General features: G+C 38.2%; 2 protein-coding genes and 1 long non-coding RNA gene across 5 annotated transcripts in view; 1 reads left to right on the forward strand and 2 right to left on the reverse strand.

Annotated features, from left to right (window-relative positions):
- The window catches only part of KIAA0408 (KIAA0408 ortholog), a 30271-nt gene extending 24912 nt beyond the window's left edge, over positions 1 to 5359 (reverse strand). Inside the window, exons 1-2 of one of the 2 annotated variants that reach the window (XM_016157132.2) lie at positions 4947 to 5359; positions 3270 to 3576 (exon numbers count right to left, since the gene is read on the reverse strand). The gene's annotated coding sequence lies outside the window, so the exon portion shown is untranslated. Of the gene's footprint in view, positions 1 to 3269; positions 3577 to 4937 lie in introns of both variants that reach the window. The other variant, XM_016157131.2, reaches the window with a different exon arrangement.
- Positions 1 to 16329, forward strand: part of LOC118602968 — an 83949-nt gene that overhangs the window by 55582 nt on the left and 12038 nt on the right. The gene's annotated exons all lie outside the window — the stretch shown is intronic.
- Positions 1 to 16329, reverse strand: part of SOGA3 (SOGA family member 3) — a 58736-nt gene that overhangs the window by 19950 nt on the left and 22457 nt on the right. For both annotated transcript variants that reach the window (XM_016157129.2, XM_016157130.2), the window contains 3 exons: positions 11251 to 11322; positions 4938 to 6113; positions 3270 to 3576 (listed from right to left, as the gene is read on the reverse strand). In XM_016157129.2, coding sequence (XP_016012615.2) covers positions 3466 to 3576; positions 4938 to 6113; positions 11251 to 11322 — 1359 coding nt within the window. In that variant the 3' untranslated portion in view covers positions 3270 to 3465. The remainder of the gene's footprint in view (positions 1 to 3269; positions 3577 to 4937; positions 6114 to 11250; positions 11323 to 16329) is intronic.

The following is a 16329-nucleotide window of genomic DNA, read 5'->3' on the forward strand; positions in this document are numbered from 1 at the left end:
TTTCCCAACATCTTACTGGGGTTCATATATGGAGAGCCTGGATGGAATCTAAGATTCTCATGAAATTCTTTTAGAAAAGTCAATATCTTAGGAGTTCAAAGGTAAGATTAACACCTCTGCTGCCAGGATGACCTTAACTCCTAATAAGAGATCTGAAGGTGAGGCTGGTGTTTCGTTTAACCCAGATCTCGCTTGGTTAGCCAATCCTTCCTAATCCACGTCACAAGATACTGTTGGGGTATATGCACCACCCCTGCATATATTTATGGCATTTCATCCCAGAATGCCTAAGAATTTTATTGTGCTTTCTTAGGAATATCTAACATGCCAACAGGAGTCCAATAAGCAATTAAAACCACAAGGATTTTTTTTGCAATTCAATAAGAGTACATGTTAGAGTTAGCTGTTTACATGTCTGTCCTGCTCAATCAACCAATTAAAGGCCCCAAAAGAGTAGAAACTGAACCTTACTTTCTTCTTTACTGAAAATAGTACATACTTAAAAATGGTTGTTAAATGGACCAAGGATTCATGTTCTACCTTTTTGCTTCACTCTCATGTCTCTTGTGTATGCTCTTTCCTACCTTGGTTTGGAGGGTAGAGTCAGTTGGCACACATAATTCTTGATGGATTTGCGGGACACCGTATCCTCTTTCTATAAACATGGGGAAGCTCTGCAGCAGAGATAACTATATAATGACAAAGTAGTGGATTGTCAAGGTGTGTGTGTGGGATCATCTGGAGGCTTTCAGTGTGCACGTGTGCCTGATGTGTGTGTGTGTGTGTGTGTGTGTGTGTGTGACCCTGTACACACAGTTTTCATCTTGGTTCTCCTTTCTGTCATATATTATTCCTATTTGTCTTCTCCGATTTTGTTGGTTTTGAGAACCTGTATTAGTGAAAGGAGAGTTTTCTAACACTATCACTAGTGTGGAAATAGAACTGCTTTGTCATTGAGAAGGTTGTATGAAAAAGGCAGAAATGCTCTAGAGAGGATTTGGATATTCACCAAATTGCTGGAACTTTAAGGTGTACTCAAACCTAGACAACTAATGATTTTATAAAGTTAGTATCACATAGTTTACTATAACCTTGGTATAAGCTGCATATATAGCTATGAGGTAATTCAAACATCTAAAGCAGTGGATCTGAGGAGTTTTAAAACACATAAATGCCTGGGTCCATACATTCAGTTGCAATTAGTGTTAGGTAGGGCCTCAATTCTAAAAACACCCCTGGAAATCAGATGGGCAGCTTGGGTTGAGAACCAGTGATCTAACTATTTGTTCTTGATTCCTCTCAGGATACAAAAAGTTAGAATCCTGAAGCGAGTTTCTTAAAGCCACACAGGGTAGTAAATATCCATGAGACTTCTGAAGTAAACAAGTGCACTATATACCACATTTCCCCACAAGGAAAGCATTACCAATTTGGTCACGACAATTCTTTGAAATTCTAACCCCTTTCCTCTAAATGCCAGTAGAGCTTCTCAGTCATGTGACAACCCACATCTCCACATACTATCAAATGCTCCAAAGGTAGCTGTTTAGCTGAGTATTTCTGGCTCCAAAGGCAATAAACATTTCAGATAAATTTCAGTCCTCAAACATTTACATTCAGTTCCTTTCCCTAAAGACAGATTTTGTTTTTTAAAGTAATTTCTTTTTTTGAGATAAAATTTTTAAATAAATAAATGCCTGAATAATTGAATACATATAGCACTTAAGCTTTTTCATTCTTTTTTTGTCATAAAGTTCTATCCAGCTTTCAGAATCTCCAAGACGAGAAGCCAGAAGTGTGTAGTGACAGACTCCAACTGCTGGTTAACCACTTCTCACTCCAGGTCTCTCCCCTCCAAAACAAAATGAAATATAAATCAAATAGATTAAAAAAAAAAAAAAAAAGGAGATCAAAAGCAGTTATTTTAAACTGAATTTTAAACTACTGTTAAGTACTTCTTTTTTTCTTTTTTAAAATTAACACTCAAAAAGAAATGGAGGTATTGGGCATTAGGTCACAAAATCAACTGTTACCAGTACCAACTTACAGAGTAGAACAAAGACTCTCCACATAATATTCTTCTCATGGATGTGCAGGATACTTCACTTTCCAACAGATTTTCATAACCACCAACTACTCTGAGAGTATTTGCAAGTATGTGGCTTCAATGAATGCCTGAATTTATGAATCTTGGGTGCCTGCCACTGATGCATTCTACCTTTCTACTGGGTAAATTGCCAATGAGATGAACCAAATAGGGCCTTCTGGGTACATGGAGCCTGTCCAGGCCACTTTAGCGAGGAGGAGAAAGAGGGTACTCGGATTCGCCAAACTAAGTTTATGTCTAGAGAGTAATTCTGATTAGAACTATATAACTGGCTTTGGTTTGTGATTTAATGAAATTCTAGAGAATGACTATAGTTTTCCCTATTCAAAACATTTCACATACTCATTTCTAGCATATTTCCTGCTCCAGCGCAGTTCCATGTGACAATATATTATAGGCAGTGGTCCCCAACCTTTTTGGCACCAGGGACTGGTTTTCCTTTGAGAATCTAATGCCTTATGATCTGAGGTGTAGCTGAGGCAGTGATGTTAGTGCTGGGGAATAGCTGCAAATATAGATGAAGCTTTGCTCTCTTGCCGGGTGCTCACCTCCTGCTGTATGGCCCGGTTCCTAACAGACCACAGACAGATACCACCAGTCCATGGCCTGGAGGATGGGGACCCCTGTAATATAGAAGACAGGACTCCAGGCAACAAATTTGATTAGCAACATATAGCTCCAAGTATAATAGATAAAAGCAGAAGTGCTATTTTGGTTCAAAGTTTGTCAAATGCAGTAGGATGAGGATAATTATTTTCTCAATGAACTAAGATCTAATAAACTTCATGCTTCCAAACACATCTCTTTAGACAAAACACCAATATCAATGCAACTAAGTAATTAGCTTCCATAAGGGTCACCTTTCATTCATTCACCAGAATTTTCAAAGATATTTATTGGATATGAAAGTTATCTTGTTAGTCGAATGCAACTTAGCAAAGGCAGTTTATAAACCTATATATTTTTGGAAATGTGCCCAATTTGTGAATGTCTAGCTTTTGAATTATCACAATATTCAACTCCTGAGAAATAATCGAGAGGTTTAGCCAATTTTTACAGTCACTCTGCCAATAATTTATCAAGAAGAATAATTAAGATGTAAAAGATAGATGCAAAAATTACAATTATTTACATAAAAAAAAAGTCACACTTGGGTTCTTACCTGAAATATTTTAGTGCTTGGGCTTCTTATTGAATTTGATAGTTGTAAGATGGGTCTTTTTAAAGAAATAAACAGTCTTCAGTGTTTTTATAGCATTGGTTACTACAGAAATTATACTTCTTTTACTTCTTGTCTTGAAGGGCGAACAAAATAAACAAACTGAAAATACTATAATGAATGGTAAATGATGAGAGATTTACAGTACAAAAAACAGTGTAAAAAGGAAGACGAGTTTAAATATTGTTGTGTAAGAAAGTGATGAAAATAATACAAGAATGAGAATAAGTAAAATGATAGGCTGGAACATCTGGGAAGGTAAATGCAAAGACAAAGAAAAGAGTTAATTAATAATAATTTTTAGAAACTTACATTTATATCAACTAATCTAAACATTCATCCAAATTCAGATAAAGCAGAACACTTCCATAAGCCTCTATTTACCAAATCTGAAAGCTTATTATGCACAGTGCTTTCTCTCACTCTGAATTCTATTTTTTCCCCTGAGAGTATAACTGAAAAATCACATGCTCTAAGTATCCAAAAAGCTGCAACAAGGAAACTAAAAACCAATTAATTGCTACAATAAAAAGAAGAAAATAAGTTTCGACATTTAAAAATCTAAGTCTTACCATAAATATATATATTTTTCCATAGCAAAGCAGAGCAACATGCAAGATCAATAAGTAATAGGGTTGCAATTTTTCTAGTTGTGACTAACAGGCAGTTAATCTAATGTCAGTCATGCTTCTGTGTATAAACTGATTTTTGAATTTAAACTTCCTGTGTGTCTTTAAAAGCCATGCATGCTGTTGTACTTCCACAGGTTCTCCAATGGATATAGGACACCAGGCTTGCCAGAAAGGGTAGCGCTGTTTCATTTTACAAATTATCTATTAGGTGATTAACTCTTGATAAAAATGCATTGGTCTTTGGCCACCATACCTGGCTAGAGCAGGTCAGTCCAATTCATCGGGTGTGCCTCTACAAATTAGGATGAAGGAAAAATGCTGGTTTTCCCTATTTTGGAATAATTATTACTACTTCTCCAAATTAGTATTGCCTTAAAGCTAAAGTATAACGCTCAGTAGTCTTGAGAGTCTCCACTACAAAGCTGATAGAGAGATTTTCTAGAAATAATAATCATGTTACTTCAATTTGTGGTAAAGCAATGGCTTCCATTTATTCCTTTTGATAAGCTCTAGATACGATATCATCTCTCTTTACTGCTGGTTTCATATTTAAAATTATGTTAAACTCGAGTCTTAGCTCGAAAATCACAAATCAACAATTGAAGATTCCTGTTTGGGATCTTCTTGCAGCTCGATCTATTAGAATCAGTCAGGTAATGCTGAAAATGTTGACCTAAAATAATAATTAATCTTAGAAATCCTTTAATCTTTACACAAAAACTAGGGCGAGGGGGTAAATTTCTGTTTAAAAAAGAAAGAGGGGAGATAACTATTAAGTGATTGAGTGACAAAAACTTCAGGCCTGAAGGACAGTGAGAGAGAAGAGGTGCTCCGTGGGGCTTCCAGTCCAGTGAGGCTCTAAGCTTTGACGTCCCTAAAGCCGAGCGTGGAAGTCGGTGCGCGGAGACGCCCCACAAGGGACCTCAGCTCCGCGGGCCAGCCTCGCCATCACCGTGGCTCGCAATAGGCAAAACTGTACCTGACTCACGGATATGGGCTCCTCGGCGCCGCGGTCGTCCGCGGACTTGGGCACCTCGAGGCGGTCGATGAAGGTCTGCAGCTCCTTGCGGAAGGCCTTCATCTGCGCGTTGATGCGGTAGAGCAGCTCGTGTTCGCGGATGCGGCTGCCGTCGTCCTCCTCGTCCATGAGTCCGAACAGGTCCCCGTTGGCCACGTAGATGCGCGCCTCGGTGATGATGGTGCTCGTGTCGGCGATGAGCCGGTCGATAGTCTTGCCCAGGCGCTCGGCTTCCGAGCGGATGTCCTTCATCTGCTGGCGGTCGGAGAAGCTCTTGGGCCAGGGCCCAGGCGCAGGGTAGAAGGAGCGGGTGGGCGTGAGGCAGCGGATGTTGCGCACCTCCTCCGAGTCGCTCTCGCCTCCGATGGGCCCTTCGCGCTTGCGGTGCGGCGGCCGCGAGTCGTCGTCGCTCTCCTTCTTGCCGGCGTCACTCTCGGCGTCGCTGTCGCGAGGGCTGCCGCGGATGCCCAGGTGCGAGGCCAGGTCGTAGCGCTGCATGTTGGACATGAGCACGCGGTTCTCGTACTGCAGCTGCATGACCTTGCCGCTCAGTTCGTTGATCTGCAGGCGCGCCGCCTTCAGCTCCTCCTGCAGCGCCTCGGTCTTAGCGCTGTCGTGGTGCCGCGCGCTCTCGTGGCCGCCGGACTTGTACTTGTACTTGTTGAGCTCCGCGGTGATGCGCTTGTTCTGCTCCTCCAGGTCCGCCACGTTCCTCCGCAGCAGCTCCGTCTCATCTTCCACCAGCTGCAGGTGCTGCCGCAGCTCCGACAAGGATTCGCTCTGCTCCCTCATGAGGGGGTTGGCGGAGCCGTTGAAGTCATCGCCCCTCAGGTCGTCCAGTTCCGCTTTCAGGCCTCTGTTCTCCACCTCCAGTTCCACGATTTTCCTGCCTAGAATGTTGGCTTCTTCCTCCACCAGCCTCAGCCGTAGCTTGAGCTCAGCTTCCCTTGTGCTGGGAGGCCCCCCAGCTTCCCCTTTGGGCAAAGGACTGTCCAGATCCCCGTAAAAGGATCTGTACTTCTGGAGCTCGTGTTCGAATCTGTCCTTTTCTTTATCAATCTTGGCCATTTTCTTTCGCATCAAAGCAGCTTCTTCCTTCACGAACTGCAGCTGGCATTTCAGATCTTCGTTGTCCTCCTTATTTGGGAAAAGAGGGGAAGAGGACAGGAGATAATTTTTATGTAAATCAAGAAAACAACTGAACGAGGACACCTGCACAAATTATTTCCTTTTCTTGTAATTAAGATTTAATGAGAGAGAGGGAGAAAGAGAAGTAGATGTTTTATATCTTCTCCAAATCATTTAAATTCTTTGACAAATAAAAATTAGGACAATATTACAAGCCGGAAATAAAATGAGAAAAGAAAAAAAAAGTGGTCATCACTATTCAGAGATTATTATATGTTGTAACTGCACACAACTATTTGGCTATCATTCAACAACATGTGTTTTGTTTGTTTGTGTGGTTTGAATTCCCCTGACTGTAATTCCCTGGAAGGAACATGTGGTTAGTATGCACTCACTGCCGTGGATTGAACACTGACTCATAGCCAGATTCTGTGAAATTCTTTACACATAGGACCTAATTTAATGTTCAGAGTAAACTTATGAGTAAGTATTAAAATGTCCGCTTTAAAAATGTTCGGTAACTTGTTCAAGGTTACACAGCTGATAAGTGGCAAAGGACAAAGGTGAAATCTGAATTCAGTTCTGCCTGACACTAAGAAAGTCACTGTGCCACACAGAAAGTCATTGCCCTCCATCTTCATTCAAGGAAGAATTGTTTTTAAAGGTTTTTAAAGTAGATAAAGTTTAATGCTGGAATGGCCCATCCAAGGAGATATATGTAGGTTCCATCTAGATTACTCTTAGAATAGGAAGAAATAGAGAGTTGCTTCTGCCTGATAAAAGGATGATGGAGTGGACCCTATAGAAGGTCTTCTCATATATTCTTAGGACAACTTTCAAACCGTAATCATTAACTAAATTGAAAAGTACAAACAGATAAATGGAGATCAACTTTTTCTCTGAGAGCTAATATAAAAGCACCTTATTATGTCCAAGGACATATTTCCCAAGGATAATTTCTCCAAATTCTTTTTTAAGTATGTACTTTGGACCAACCATGTAATTTCTGTGGACTTTAGATTCCTCATTTTTAAAATACGAATAAAAGTGCCTTCCTTTTCCAGCATTGAGTCAGTTGTTTTGGAGATGACTTCTGGCAAAGATGTAGCAGCCACTGATGGGGAAGGTAGAAGAATAATGAGCTGCTGCCAGAGATGCTCAGCAAATATGACCCAGAGACTTTGAGACAGAAGAAGGTGGAGAGCAGGGCACAGGTCTCCTTTCCTCCCATCTCCTAATGAAAATGAGTAGGAAGGGTTTGAGAGCTGCTGGGTGTACAGAACCTGAACATCAACATTCCTTACATCATTACATCCTCACATAAGTCCTGTGAGGAAGGTGATACTATGTCCACTTTACAGATACGGCAGCTGAGGTTCAGAGATATTTATTAACATGATAGAGCACAAGTTAATAATTAACAGAGCACATCTGTATTCAGGCTGATTCCAAAACTCATATTCTTTTCATTACGCATGTTACCTCTAGAAAAATTCAAGAGAAGAAAAGTAGAATGATGGTGAAATAAAAGAAATCAGATGTGTTGACTTGTATACTTTTGTCTAGAACGAGTTTAGAAGAAAGGAGAGAAGCACAGAGAGAGGAGAAAATCTCAGGAGCATAGTGAGAAGGATAAGAATTTATATCACAGAAAGATTTGATGGGAGAATCCATTTCTCAAGGTACACAGAAGTTGTCCTATAAGAGACTATGCGTTGGGATCCTCCAACTAATTCAGTGAAGATGAAACCAAGGACATTTTCAATGTTTAATATCATATCAGCAGAAGAATCAAAGATAACGATGATGTTTTGACTTTAGGTATCTTCATGGATTATTCTACCAATAACAGAGATAGAGAATGAACAAAGAGGAGCAGGTTTTATATGGGTTTTAAACTCATAAAGAATATGGGTTTAAATAGGTTAAAATGCTATCTTTGAGGTATATCAGTAGAGGGATATCTAGTGGAAACAGCCATGTGGAAGACTATGAAGATTACACTTCTGGGCCTGTAGAGAGCTCAGGTCCAGAGGGGAGGACATGAGAATGCAATGCATAGAGGTGGTGGATGAAGCTATTGCAATGGTTTCAGAGGCAACCCAAGAGGAGATGAAAACAAAAGGAAGACAGATAAGAAATAGTTAAAGGTTTGGGGGCAGGGAAGAAGATGAGAATCAAAGGTCATGTAAGCCAAGAATTACAATAGAATAGAAAAGTTTGAATGGAAAAGTGACCAACAATATGCATATCAAACATGTTTTTCCATGGGCTGAGTTTTGTTGAGAAGGAAGAGTAGGTGAGACTGGGAAGCTAGGTTGGGCTACATGTATGGTAGAAGTCTTTGACTAGAAGGCAAGGCATTTATTTGCTAATAAAAAAAAAAAAGAAAAAAAAAGGTATAATGCTACAGTTTGAATCTAACCAAAACAGCAGAGGGTGTGACATGAGTCACAGATTGGAGCAGAATAACACTTGACTGGGCTATATTAAGCAAATATAAAAAAGAAGGATATCTGATTTGTGTATATATAAGCTCTTCTGCCCAACCAAATGAAAACATAAAAATTATTTTAAGATTTGAACATATAGCACGTGTAACAAAATTGTTAGCAGGAAGGAGAATGATAGGCATCGTCATTATTTTATTTATTTAAGAGAGAATCTTTTCAAGACATAAAGTATGATAGTTTCTACAATGCCAAGAGTTTAAGAACCATCTATGCCAATATGTCTTGCATCCTCATCCTGTAACTACTGTAGGCTGCATTTAGAACTAGGCATTTAAATACCATATATAAATGTTGAAATCATTAAATAAGAGATTATATGGAAAGTGCCTCATCAATAGTGACTGAATGCTTGCTTTTACTTTCACAATAAATGCTAGCCAAGAAACATTATACTGTTTTGAGATGGGAAGCAAGCTGTCTCTTAATTTTGTGTACCTTAAAGACTCACTGTTAAGAAGATACAAATGACGTATGAAGAGGGGGAACATAAAGATGATGAAGGATCAAAAGACATGGGGTGAGCCTCGCTTTGGCTTAGCCACTACAAGAAGCTAAACTGCACTCTACAAAATTGCGTATTTTAACTCATTTAATCTGTGCGACAACCATCTATTATGACCCCCATTTTATAGATGAGAAAACAGAAGCCTAGAAAGAATAAATAACTTGTTTAAGGCCATAGAGCTTATGTGGCAGAGATTTCCATCCACGCAACCTGTCCCTTAAGTTACTATTCTTAATTGCTATGCGATACATTTCTCAGTACATAAAGTCACTATGCTGCTAGAGGAACATGGAAGAAATACATCAAAGAAGCTGAAGCAAATTAACAAATGAAATACAAAGCTATACAAACAATAGTAGACTGAGCCAAATGAAATCGGAGATATGGGAGTTGTTTTCAGAAGTGTGTACTGAGAATGTTGCAGAGTGCCAGACACTAAATACTGACAAGTCAAAGGTGAATAAGTGGTCCCTGACTACAATATGCCCTGGCTAAGTACAGGAGACGAATTATGTGAATCAATGGTCTTCAGCCTTGACCAAACAATAGAATCATCTATGGACTACTTTATAATTCAGATCTCCCACCAGGGCCAATCCAGATCAATCTGCTGGGGTAGGCTTTTGAAAATAAGATAGGTATTAACCTTGAAAAATAAATGAATTAGAAAAGATAATAGAGACTTCAAAGGCCACAAAAGCATACTTATAAATTTCCCAGGATGTTTGTGCCCATGAAATAACAACTGATGGATTGCAAATACCAACTGTTGTACGGTCCCAGGTCCCACCGTGAAACTGTGGATGTAATGAAAGCTGTGGATGTCTTTTTCAGATAGGTGCCCACATGCACATAGTGTGGGCGGGGTCCATAGAGCCAGGAGCAAAGAGTTAGAAAGTCCTGGAGTAGAGAATTTTGTTGAAAAGAATAAGGTTAATGTGGGTAGTAAGAGAATAGAACAAATGTGAATTTTTTAAATATAAACTGACTAAAGCCGACTTAATGTTGTAGAACAAGCATATAGCAATTTTTTCCTAAATAAGATGGGAAAGAAGATGCATAGCAACATGTGAAAGGACCCACAGCAAAATATTTAGAGTGAGGTAGCTAAAGTTATGGGACAGACAGAATAGGAAAGCTGTAGTGACAGAGCACATTTGAATTTATTAGGAAAATGAAAACAATGGTACAAAAAGGAGTAATGATCTTGGTAGGAGACTCTGGCCTATAAATGCAAATACCAGGAGGAAAATAAACCAAGAACAGAGTAGGGAGAGAACAAAAGAGAAAATAAACATTTAATAAGTTTTGCTTTAAAAAAATAATTGAGTTCAACTTTTTCAAATTTTGTATACTTATATACTGCCTTAGTTAAAATTACTAATGAGAAAAACCCTTGTAAGAATTTTTTTTTAAAGCATACTATATTACTATAGATTCCAACTAACAAATTTAAAAGTCGATATCTAGCCAAATGTTTTTGGAGAGCCATAATGTCACTTCTGCACCCAAATATTTCCTCTTCTGTTTTAAAATTTCCTTCATTATGTCCATCAGCACCTTCTGCTCACCCCAATACCAGAACTAGTCTTTACAGTGGCTGTTTCTAAGGTTCTTAATAAGCCCATGTTGAATGCGACTTATAAGTTTTATTTTTATTCCTTTGTTGCCTTTCTTTTGTTTCCTCAGTCACGGGTACTGAGGCTTACTTCAGCCTAGGACTCTAAAGCCATCACGAGCCCCTCTCCCCTCCACTGTCTCTGCCTACCACATTCCTTTCTTTACTCATTCCTGATACTATAGGAATGGCCATTCTATTGACCTTATTAATTACGAGTGAACAAGATTAGCACTATGGGTACAGTTCTCGAACATGAGAACAGATAAAGCAATGCTATTTTGCTGTGTGCTTTCAATGTAAATGCAATAATAATAGGGATGTTAGTCCTAGCTTTGTAATCAAAGATACTGAATGTTTTATACTGCCCACATATATAGCTACATAATCAACATGCACAATTTAACTTTGTTTTATAGGAGTGTGTCTGGCTATTAAGTCTTCTTACGGAAGTAGCTTATTATAAACATTCAGAAGTGCTTGCTGTACTAGTTGAATTTTAATACCTACCTCTGTGGGAGTCTGTTGAGCCTTTTTTTCAGATTTTGGCAAATCTTTGCTTCCTCTTCTTTTTAAGGATAGCTGAAACAAATCATGAATATATTTAGTTTAGTAAACTATAATTTTAAGTCACTTATATGTTTTTAAGTGTCCTAATCTCACATGACAAAACCAAGCCAAATGAAAAGTGTTAGTTCAATAATCATTAAGGAGGGGGAAGAAAAAAAAAAACAGATAGATTTAGGTATGTTTTTACTTTGGACTGGGATACTCATCACAGTAAAAGAAAAGCTGGCAATTATCTAATTAATTGAGAACTACAAGGAACACACTGTGAAAATGCAGAAAAACAACTCGGACAAAATTTAGATTGTTACTCAATATGCTATATATTTTAAATGAAAGCAAAACCTTGTTAGTGTTCTATATCACTAAAGAAAAAAAGCAGAAATAAAGTACTATTTCCAATTGGGGTTAGGTTGTTATAAGCTATAAAGACAAACTTTAAGTGGATTTATGTAGAATTTGAAGAATTTCTTTCCTCACCACACATCCATGCAAAAACACACAACACATATATACACATACAACCTGTGTAATACCACAGAGAGTAGTAGAGGTTGTAATGACATGAAGAAGGCACACACCATGTAAAGGAGCAGGCAGAAGAGGAATTCGCTTCAGCAGGTTGGCACAGCACAGAAATGAGGCCTTTTTCAAAAAGAGAGGCTGGAAACCTGGATTGTTATATAAAATCTTTCACGTTTTTCTGTTTGGCCCTAATTGAAATTCAAACAAGTAACCCTTTGTAGGTCAGATAATATATATCTAGTGCCAAATCATTTCATGAACTAGCAATATCTTTCTAAGTACCAATGTAACAAAGAGGGTCTTTCTCTCTATCAATAATAATCTATATATGTATGAATATCTATCAGATACTAGACATTGAGCTGGAGACCTAAAGATCCATCAGATAATATACCTACCATTAGAAAGTCTTCAATTTAGCATGGGAGACAGGGAAGCAAACGATTACAGTACAAGTTGGTAAACACCATGCTTTACTTTAGGTTTCGTGAAGCAAGGACTTAGTCTCACTATGGCATCACCATCATGAGAATAATATTTGCCACATGTCAGACAGTGAAAAAAAATTGCTGAACTAATGAGTGAATATAAAATACAAAATTCTGAGGTCAAGGAGGAGGCCGAGTAGAGACTGATAGTACAATCAGGAAAGGCTTCTCAAAAGAGTAGACATCATGAATTTAGGAAGAACTACAAATTAAATTCTTCACTTCAATTTCTAACCCAAATCCAGTGTTACATGCAGACATATGTTCAGACACGGAAGGCAGAGGAATACATTGCTGCAACTGTTTTCATTCAGTATGAAACTGAAAATATAAAGCCACACGAATAGTCCATGTGGTTATTTCTAGTTCTTACAGAAAGATGTTCTCTATGTTGCTTATATAATCTCCTAAGAAACAAAAGCTGTGAGGACTGATTCACCATAACCAAAAGTAATTTAGGAACCATTAAGCAAAAACAGTCCCAGGAAAACCAAGAATATAGTGAGCTGAACTAGAGAATCCTACCTACAAAGAAGCACCTAACTTCATTTTATTTATTACTTATCGAATGCTTTTAATGTGAATTTATTCTATCATATGTTTATTTAGTGCTTACTAATGCACTTCATGAGGTACCTGTGATACAACAATAAGAAAACCAATATAGTCTTTGCTCTCTGTGGGGTTCCTAGTTCACCTGGCAAACGGTCTGTCCAGTCTTCAATTTATAGTGTGATGAAAGCAATGATAATGTAAAAACAATATCAACTTATATTGAGTACTAATTCATGTCAAACACTTTACAGACATAATCTTGACTAATTCTTAAAACACCCCATTTAGCCTCACTTTGCTGATGGTAAACTAAAACTTAGAGAAGTTAAATAAATCATCCAAAGCAGGAGTCCTCAAAGTGCAATACCCAAGATATCATCAGTGTCACTTGGTATCTTGTTATAAAGGCAGATTTTCAGGACTAATCCCAGAATTATTGGATCAGAAACTCTGGAGTTAGGGCCCAGTGAGCTATGATTTAACAAGCCCTCTGGGCAGTTCTGATGCTTTAAAAAGTTTGGGAGGCACTGGTCCAAAATCAGTTCTTGGGAAGAAGCAGAATTCTGTCCTGACCCAAGCCTTTCTGATCTTTTTTATCTATTAGATCACAAAGGAGAAAGACTTACTCCCATCTGGGGCTGGAGAAGGTGTGGGGAATTAAAAATGATTTTCAGAAAAAAGTTAACATGTTATTTTGCATCTGGTAGATGAAGAGTTAGCCCATGGAAGACGGAGAGGGGAGAAACGAAACAATGAAACATTCCATGTCGAACGACTGTTTCTGGGACACAAAGACATTTGGTATGGCTGTAACAAAGTATGAGGAGAGGAGTGATGTGAGATTTGTTGCTGGTATAAGTCATCTCTTGAAAGACACTGAATAAAGTTTGGATTTTATGTCACCAAGGTCAAATTATTGTTCTAAAGTAAATTAGGAGTATTAAGGGTTTTAAGCAAGAAGAGTCCACAATCGGACTAGTCTGGAAGAAATACAGACATAATGGTGGTAATGTAAAATGCCCATGAGGTAAAGGAATGATATATGCAAAGAAAACGAGAAAAAGTCTACTCCAGTTCTGAGAACTTTCCCCCCCCCCCAGTCTTTGTGTTTCATTAATTCCACAGATATTTGTTGAGTTCTAGCATGTATATGATACTGTATGGCATACAAATATTTTGCTTTCCCTACAAAGAGCTGTTTACAGTGATAAAAAAGGAAGCAGATAATTAGCTAAAATATAAGGCAGAATTAACTAAGGGCATGAAATGAAGAACAAACAAAGGACTGAGAGAGAAAAGAAGCCGCTATGATTCCAGATCTGAGGAAATCACAGAAAATCATCCAAGAGAGCTTATTATTGAAGACTGTGCAAAATTTCAATAAATTAGAACAAGTAAACAGCAGGAGCAAAGACTTGGAGAATAAATGGGCCTTATAAGTCACTGACTTTTGAAAATAAGTAATTGAAATAGAGACAATATAGAGACAAGGCAGAAGACACTGAAAAGTTTGAGATCAGCTTGTGTAGCTGAGAAATTTAGACTTTATCCTATGGGCAATGTTAAAATGAACTCTCTAAATTAATGTAGGAGAAATGCTGAAAGTAGGCCATTCTTTCCTAAGAGGAATTTTCTATTTTACTTGTATTTAAATATCACTCAGGTGGGGCATCAAATTCATATAAAAATATGAAATAAGGTTTTCCCTTAAATAAAAGTATACTGCCTTTAAGGTGCTTATATCACTTAGAAATACTTTTAATTATCATATTTAAATTTTCAATAAATATTTAATCATCTTTTTATATTCCAGTAAGTTCTTATTAAATTTCTGACTCTGATGAAACAGAGAAGAATGATTCATTTTGGTCAGAGAAAGTTGGAGAAATAATGTAAGTCCAAACAATCCCTTTCCTATGAGGACAAAATTTCCTCACTTCCCTCTTTGTTATCTTGCCCGACCTTCATCCACTAAATCTAGAAACCTCTGAAAGGGGCATAGTTTGGGGGCTAGAACTAAATCTCAGATTTTCATCTTTGCAAAGTAGGCACTTCAGTTGGTTCTCTAGAGAAATACACTAAAAAAGTGTCTTGTTTACATCTTAATTCTTTGCATTCCCAGCCTCAGCTTTGTCCAAAAGAGGCTGCTGTTCTTTTTATCCACGTGAAAGCCAGGAATTAGAGAGTTTTGCCAAAAAATTATGCTTGCACAACAATCGTATAATTGATTTGCTTGTGTTCTAAAAATGTTTTGAGACTGCCTTTCTTCCTCAAATTTGGTCCACTTTTTAATAAGCAGCATCTTTATGTTTTCAACAGTTAAACAACAGAGAAGAACCTGTCAAAAATGCTACTGAAAGATATATTATGTGTATGGAAGTCTCCTATGTTTTTGATAAAATTAAAGAGATCCATTGGTATGGTGATTAAATCAAGAAGGAAACTATAACTATATTTAATCTAGGATTTATTGTGTGTCATGCATGTTTTAAAGCACATAATTTTGTATCCATTCATCTATTCCTTGAAGTATTATGAGTTTGATACCATTATCTGAAGCACACAAAATATAAATTACTCAGATAGCAAGTGTTAGAAACAGGAAGTAAGTTAGTTATCCAGCTCCAGAGCTCTTGCTCCGAATAACCACATTACACCTTTATTCCACAGGAAGAAGAGTACAGGGTTATATCATTTCTGAGCATACCTTTCTCCATACTATCATGCCTTGGCTACATGGGCCTGGAAGCACTGGTTTACATATATTATATGTGAGCAATGTGTTTTTGTATTTTCAGCACAGAGATCAGCAGATATATGCACTCATTGGTTCTTACAGTCATCCTGTAAATACTTATCACTTCGGGACAACACTGGGAGAGAAGCATGGGGTTTTCCGACTGAAGGCTGGAGGGAAAAGCAAAGAGGCAGAAACTCTGGCTTTGCTATGGTCCAAATGTTTGAGTCTCCCCAAAACTCATATGTTGAAATTCTAATGCCAATGTGATGGTATCAAGAGGTGGGGTCTTTGGGATATATTTAGGTCATGAGGGTGGAGCCCTCATAAATGGGATTAGTGCCCTTTTAAAAGAGACTCCACAGAGCTCCCTAGCCTCTCCCACCATGTGAGGATATAATAAGTCTGCCACCTGGGAGAAGGCCTTCACCTAGCCATTCTGGCATCCTGTTCTTGGACTTCCAGCTTTCACAACTGTTGAGAAATAAGTTTCTGTTATTTATAAGCCACCCAGTCTGTGGTATTTTGTTATAGCAGCCATAATAGACTAAGACAGATTCCAACCCATTTTTGGAAGAGAACAGGAGGGGCTCTTGTCCCTAGAAGACCTCTTCCTTCCTTTCTTTCACATCCCTGACACCTACTAGAAAGCTTGGTAGAGGAAGGGCAGGTGAGGGTGCCTGGAGATCTTGCTGATGACCACATTCTCCACCCTCT

Source organism: Rousettus aegyptiacus, unplaced genomic scaffold (assembly GCF_014176215.1).
Source record: "Rousettus aegyptiacus isolate mRouAeg1 unplaced genomic scaffold, mRouAeg1.p scaffold_m13_p_1, whole genome shotgun sequence".
Classification (NCBI taxonomy): domain Eukaryota; kingdom Metazoa; phylum Chordata; class Mammalia; order Chiroptera; family Pteropodidae; genus Rousettus; species Rousettus aegyptiacus.